The sequence below is a fragment of the Babylonia areolata genome, chromosome 30, assembly GCF_041734735.1.
Source record: "Babylonia areolata isolate BAREFJ2019XMU chromosome 30, ASM4173473v1, whole genome shotgun sequence".
Lineage (NCBI taxonomy): Eukaryota > Metazoa > Mollusca > Gastropoda > Neogastropoda > Buccinidae > Babylonia > Babylonia areolata.
The window spans coordinates 3,200,167-3,207,666 of NC_134905.1; the positions used below are offsets into that span (position 1 = coordinate 3,200,167).

Here is a 7,500-nt window from a genome sequence, read left to right on the forward strand (position 1 = left end):
TCCTACGGCACAATGTCGTTTACAGACTCATCATCTTCATCATCATGGCCTGGCTTCGCTGACGAAGATCTAGGAAGGGCGTTGTCCACGTCTGATGCAGGCACGCTCATGGCTGACAAGGCCAATGCGGGAAAAGCAGAGTCGGCCGCAGCGGTTGCAAGGGAAAGTCTGGTCTGGGTTTGCGGCTGCAGCGTCGTGGTTCTTCCTCCTTCTGCGTTTGTCCTCAAGGCTGGCCCTACTACTACTACTACTACTACTACTACTACACACACAGCTCAATCCCCAACCCCACACCCCTCCTCCCATACCCAAACCCAACAAATATCAGCCCCCCCACCCCCCAGCCCCCCAACAGACTCCTCCCCCCCCCCCGCCCCGCCCCGCCCCCCTGCAACATCACCCCTCCTCTCCCCCCACCAACCCCTACAACCTCACCAGAATCCAGATCGAAAGCAGCAGCAGCAGCAGCAGCAGCAGCGGCAGCGTTGGCGCGGATGAGGCTGGGCTCCAGATCGATGGACCACGGGTACGGCCTCCGATGAATCCTGCGATGACCGCTGACGAAGCTGCTGTAGTTGGGAGACTCGTTCTCAATGCCGCTGTCCAGCGTGTCCACCGTGGACTGCCTCTCAGGTAGCTCGTGCTGCTCGTGTTGCTCTGCCGCGCGCTGCATCCAGTCCAGCACGTGCAGGTCACGTGGTCTAGGGGGGCGTGCAGCAGCTGAGGAGGGGGAGGGGGAGGGGGAGGAGGAGGAGGAGGGGTGGCGGTTGTTGTGGTTGTTGTTGTTGTTGTTGTAGTGGAGGTTGTCGGGGAAGTGGGGGCGACGGTTAAAGTGAGGATCGGAGCGGGCGCGGGCGTAGGGGGGCGGGCGGGAATCGGTCGTCGCTGATGCTGCGCTACGCTTGGTGTTGGCGGTGTTTCGGGCATCACTACTACTGCTACTACTGCTGTTGGTGGTGGTGGTGGTGGTGTTCTTCCCCTGACTGGCGTCTTTGCTGTGGTGGTGGTGGTGGGTGGTGGAGAAGGGTGGGAATTCCTTACAGCCCCCCTCATCTCTCATCATCCCTGGATGAGCAACGTTCTCCGCTAGAGATTCTTCCCCAGACACACCCCCTTCATCGCAACGTTTCAGTCTGGCGTCCTCCTCGTCAGATCGGAAATTCCCGTTCATTCCTTCGAATTGCCTGCTATATTCAGTGTTGTTGGTGATGTTCAGGTTTTCGGGAATTTCCGGAACGTCGCTGCCGAAAATGAGGGAGGTTTCGCTGAAAGAGCTGGACTTTGATGACGAAAGTCTGGAACCTTTGGCGGGAGATGCTGACAGAAGGTCTGTGTTGCAGGAGACGGAACTCTCTCTGGACAAAGCTGGGGGGACCCCTCCTGCAGACTGGTTGGCTGCTGGTGGTGGTGGTGGTGGTGGTGGGGTGCCCGTGGTGGGGATGGTGGTGTCTGTGACCTTGAGGTATTTCTTCCGTCGATGGAGCCGAATGACGAGCGGTTTCCAGCCTGTGTCCGCTTTGATCTCGTTGTAGGAGACCTGGTGAGAGGTAGCAAAGCAAACATAACGTGAACAAAAGTGAATAATAATAGCGCTATAATACAAGCATAAGCAAGCTCTAAACGTTTTACAATCCAATACCTAAAGTGAAACAAGAAAGCATATAAAAAGTAGCAGAAACATAAAACAGATTCATAAAAATTATAAAAACACAATGCACTAAACTCACAAAGTAACATACTATCAATACTACAACTGTTACACTCCAACACTCACACTAACACACACGCACAGACACACACATGATTAAACGGCTGAGATGACAGCAATTTTCACTTAAAATACATACATGTAAAAAGGAACATAATTGTAATCTGCATGCCACAGATTTTGTAAAAAAACTGTAAAATAAAATTTTGGGTAGAAAAGGTAAAAGGGGTAAAAATCGGGTCATCCTCCCTTTCGAACCACACCACCACCATCCATCTACCCACCCCCATTTTATGACAATCGAGGCATTGGTTTAAAATCCACTGTACCCATGTACCACTGTACTTCATGTAGAGCAAGGACCCACGCAACAGCAAGCATGCCCTGACAACCACCAGAGCGGAGAAAGATCTTGGGGTGTGGTAGTGGACAGCCAACTAACCCTCAAGGACCATGTGTCACACAGACAACATCTAAGGCCAACAGAATCCTGGGCGTTATACGGAGATCCTTTGACCATCTTACTGAGCATACCTTCATCCAACTTTACAAATCACTCGTGAGACCGGTCTTGGAGTATGGCCACTCAGTCTGGCAGCCATCCCAGAAAACCCCCCAACGAGGGATAGAAGACGTTCAACGCAGAGCCACAAAACTCTTTGACAAACTGAAGGACAAACCATACCCAGGGACGCCTGTCAACCCTCAAGCTGCCAAGCCTTCCTTCGTTCCTTCCGTAAAGTGATCACAGTCAATACCTGACTATTCTAGACACAGATTTAGCTCCCTTGACTCTCCTCTTCTGTTTCTGAATGGTTCGAAATCGTCTTCCTTCTGACTCCTCCATTTCAACCGGCACCGCTTTGACTTCCGTTGACAATTTGTTGCTGTTGGACCTGTCGGTATCTGTCGACGTTTCCGACGACGATTTAGTACTTCCGGTCACATTTCCCTGCCGAGACAAGTTTCGGCGAACCGTCTGTTTCACTGAGGGTGACGTATCGAAGCTTTCAGCGGATGGAAAACCAGTTTCGGGGCCGTGTTGAAGTTTGTGTTGGTGAATGAGTGGTACTGCTTGTTCTTCGGGAGAAGAGTGGGGTATTTCTAAAGAGAAGGGGATTACATCATCGAATTCTTCTTCTTCTTCTTCTTCTTCGTCTTGAGGCTCGTCAGATTCGATGACGACTTCTAGGATTTCGTCGTCGTCCTCGTTAAGCTTGTCGATGATGGACATGTTTTCGAGCTCCGTGCTGAGGTTGTAGGCTCTGCCTGATGACCACCTGTCCGTCCCTGGGTGGTGGTGGTGGTGCCGGTCAGGTACTGTGAAGGAGTGACTCCGCTTCCCTTGGAGTGAGAACCTCCACGTGTTCCTCCTCCCGCTGCCTACTTCCTCCTCCACGATGGTGCTGCCGTCGAAGGTCTTCCACTTCTTGCGCGCCTCGTGCAAGTGGGTTCTCCTTCCTCGCTCCCTGCTCTCCTGCAGCTGCTCCTCTTCTCCTCCACCTCTTGAGCTCTGTTTCTCCTCCGGTCCTGAGCTGAAGGATCCGGAGGAGGAGGAGGTGGAGGTGGTGAATGGGGAGGGGGTTTGGACCCCGTGGTCTGCGAGATCCTCGGAGTAGGGGGTGTTGGATCTGGACCCAGATCCAGAGGGGGATCTGTTCTCCTGGAGGTGGTGGTGGTGGTGGAGGTGGAGGTGGGGTTGTAGGTTCTGGGATCGGAGGGGTGTCCGTGGGACGGCGGGTGGTGGTGGAGGGCTGGGGGTACCCGGGGTATCGTGGTCGGGTGCTGCACACACACACACACATACACACACACACACACATACACACACACACGCATACACACACACACACACACACGCATACACACACACATACACACACACATACACACATACACACACACACATACACACACACACACACACACACACACACACACACACACACACAGTGCGGGTGATGTGAGAGAAGCCGAGAAATGTGAATACAAAGTGAAGTGACTGGAATTATCTTTATGGGCGGTTTCAACTCTGTCCCACCCCTCCTCTCCAAAAATGCATCGTTTTTTCTTTAACTCTTTCCATACGAACGGCGAAAGAGACGACGTTAACAGCGTTTCACCCCAGTTATCATCATCAAAATATTGCAAGCGGAAGGCTCTTATACTGAAGAGGTGAATGTTGACAAAGAATACCACAATTCTGACGACGGAAGCTAAAGGTTGGGTCATTGAAACACCCACAGCACATCCGAGGGGTCTGTGTAGAGGAGAAGAGAGGACTGGCCGTACTGAGTGAGTTAAACCTTTTCAGTCCCAGGGGAAAATCAGCAGAATATTGCATTTCAAATCATATAACAATATCCAAAAGCAATCAGCCTAAAACTGATTAAACTTGTTCTGGAGATATATACCACTTTAGGATAAACTGTGTGAATTTCCAGCCTTCCAGAGTTATTTCCCTTCTTCTGATGACGTCATCAGTGACGTCAGTGTGTAAGTACGTGATACGTGCTATGGCATTCAAGAGTTTTTTTTTTAACATTACTGAAATTCTAAGACATTGACCATTGTCAATAATCCTCAAATATGCATGGTTCATAATCCTGAATTCCTAAGACATTGACCATTGTCAATAATCCTCAAATATGCATGGTTCATAATCCTGAAACGCTGGATTCAGTTCAATTTAATTCGATTCTATTCAATTCAGTTCAAAACACATTGTTATCCGCTTCAAACAGCATTTAAAACAGAAGATTTTCTTTAGGCTCATTCCAATGCACGACACGACAAGGCAAGACAAAGCAAGGCAAGACAGAACACGACAAGACAAGGCAAAACACAAGACAAAACAAGACACGACAAGACAAGTCAAGACAAGACAAGACAAGACAAGACAAGACAAGACACAACACAAGACAAAGCAAGGCAAGACAGAACACGGCAAGACAAGGCAAAACACGACAAGACAAGACAAGACACGACACAACACGACACGACACAAGACAAGACAAGGCAAGACAATACAAGACAAGACAAAAGATAAAGCAAGGCACGAGAAGACACGACACAAGACAACACGACACAAGACAAGACAAAGCAAGGCAAGACAAGACACGACAAGACACAAGACAAGACAAGACACGACACAAGACAAGACAAAGCAAGGCAAGACACGACACGACACGACACAAGACAAGACAAGACACGACACAAGACAAGACAAAGCAAGGCAAGACACGACACGACACGACACAAGACAAGACAAGACACAAGACAAGACAAGACAAAGCGAGGCAAGGCAAGACACGACACGACATGACAAGGCAAGACACGGCAAGACAAGACACGACACGACACGACACGACAAGACACGACACGACAAGACACGGCAAGACACGACAAGACAAGACACGGCACGACACGACACGACACGACACGACAAGGCAAGACAAGACAAGACACAAGACAAGACAAGACAAGACAAGGCAAGACAAAACACGGCAAGACAAGGCAAAACACAAGACACGACACGACACGACACGACAAGACAAGACACGACACGACACAAGAAAAGACAAGACAAGACAAAAGATAAAGCAAGGCACGACAAGACACGACAAGGCAAGACGAGACAAGACAAGGCAAGGCAAGGCAAGACAAGACAAGGCAAGACAAGGCGAGACGAGACAAGACAAGACAAGGCAAGACGAGACAAGACAAAATCTTTATCATCGAGGGAAAAAGAAAAACGGGAAAACTGAAACTGAAACCATGACTCACCCACACACGTCTTCCTCCACCAGCACTCCCCTCCCCCTCCTCCCCCTCCTCCACCTCCTCCCTGCACCTCCACCCTCTTCAGACGGATGTTGAAGTGACCGCTGCGGGCACTTCCGGCCAGCTTGGCTCCGTCGGAATAACTCCGACCCACGGTCCTCTTCGGGGGGTTCGGGTCGAACTCCGTCAGGGCGGACACCAGCTGACTGCAGGCGTCCGCAGAGTCGTCAGCATCCCCGTCTCTCTGACTCAGGGATTCTTCGAACCTTCTCCGGTTGGCTGAGGTCTTCAGATGATTGTCCAGGTCTTCTTGGGGGAGGGGGTGGTGGGTGGGGGTGCCGCCGTGAAAGTCCTCCTGGCGGTGGTGGACTTTGCTGAAGCTCAGTCCAGCAGGGGAGAGGTCGAAGTCTGAGGTGAGGTCCGAGTGGTCCCCCCCTGAGGCGTCGTCGCTGGTGGAAGGGGAGAGACAGCGAGGGGAGGCCACCCTCAAGTGCTGGCTGTAGCGGTGAGAGTTGTCTGCTCTTCCTCCTACTCCTCCTCCTTCCGTGCCGTTGTTGTCCTTGGTGAGGGGGTAGAGGCCGGGGCTGTTGTCGTCGTCGTGGGTGGTGGTGGTGGTGGTGGTTGGGCCACCAAGGAGTTGCGACTTGACGTTGATGTGGATGCCCGGGTATTCTGAAACTTTCGCCGGGCGTTTGAGCGTGCTGGGGTACATCCCTGGGGCCATGGTGCTGGGGATGGCGGAGGAGGAGGGGGAGGAGGAGGGGGAGTCTGGAGACGTGGGGAGGTGGTGGGGGTGGAGGGCCTGTGAGGGGGACGAGGGAGAGCAGGAGGAGGGAGAGGGGGAGGGGTGGTCTGTCTTTTTGTTGCTGCTGCTGCCCAGGTTCTTCTTCTCCTCCTCCTCCTCCTCCTCCTGCTCCTGCTCCTGCTCGTCCTCAAAGCTGGTGACGCTGAGGGTGATGTTGCAACTGTTGTTGGAGAAATCCTCCTGCTCCACCCTCGCCCTTGCAGAGTTCCTCCCGACGCCCTCCTCCTTCTTCTCCTCTTCTGCTAACTGGTTCCTCTGACTCTCGCCCTCGCTAAGGCTCAGCCGTCTTCTCTTCTCTTCCTCTTCGCCTGGCCCAACCCTCTTCTCTTTCTTGGAGTCGTTCTTCACCGATCGCTCATCCTCAGACATGTCCGAAACGTCAGCGCTGCTCTGGCGACTGAGGGTCGGGGAGGGGGTGAGGAGAATCTCCTCGCCGTTGCGCGTGATGATCCTCTTCAGCACCCGCTTCTTCATGATGGTCAGCTGACGGGAGACCTGAGCCATGCGGTGGTGCTGAGGGTTGGCCGAGGGCCGTTGTTTCTTGAGGTCCTTGCTGTGGGGGGAAGAGGAGGAGGAGGAGGAGGCCTTGATGTCCCTTGAGGGCGCCTCCTCTATGGAGGGCAGCATATCGAAGGACATCACCCTGGGCTTGGGTATGACGTTCCAGGAGGTCATCCAGTCCGAGACCTTCACCTCAAAGGGGCTGCCTTCAATGTCCACCTGGGTTAGAAGGAAAGAAATAACGAGATGGCTTTCTGGGGTTTTTGTTTGTTGTTGTTTATTTGTTTATTTGGTTTTGTTGTTGTTGTTTTTTGTTTTGTTGTTGCTGGGTTTACTTTGGGGGTGAGGTGGCTGGCAGATCATGTGTCCACAACCACCACCACCGCCACCACCTGACATCATCATCATCACCATCACCACCATCGTCTCCAAGAACCTCCATTCCCCACACGCAATCTACCAAAACAAACACCATCGCCTTCGTAATGATCGTCCTATTCGACATCGTTCGTCATCGTCTTCCTCCCCCTCCTCCTCCTCCTCATCCTCACCTCATGGGACTTGATGGAGATGAAGTATGCCGGCACTACGCGGGGTGTAGGTGAGTAGGACCCTCCCCCCCCCCCCCACCTCCCACATCATCCTCATCATCGTCATTACCACCACCGCCACCACCACCACCATCATCATCATCTTCATCATC

The 7,500-nt window shown here is 52.4% G+C and overlaps 1 protein-coding gene across 1 annotated transcript in view; it reads right to left on the reverse strand.

Moving 5' to 3' along the window:
- The window catches only part of LOC143275225 (uncharacterized), a 40,135-nt gene that overhangs the window by 6,250 nt on the left and 26,385 nt on the right, over positions 1-7,500 (reverse strand). The window contains exons 8-10 of the mRNA XM_076579201.1: positions 5,495-7,016; positions 2,472-3,493; positions 436-1,537 (exon numbers count right to left, since the gene is read on the reverse strand). Coding sequence (XP_076435316.1) covers positions 436-1,537; positions 2,472-3,493; positions 5,495-7,016 — 3,646 coding nt within the window. The remainder of the gene's footprint in view (positions 1-435; positions 1,538-2,471; positions 3,494-5,494; positions 7,017-7,500) is intronic.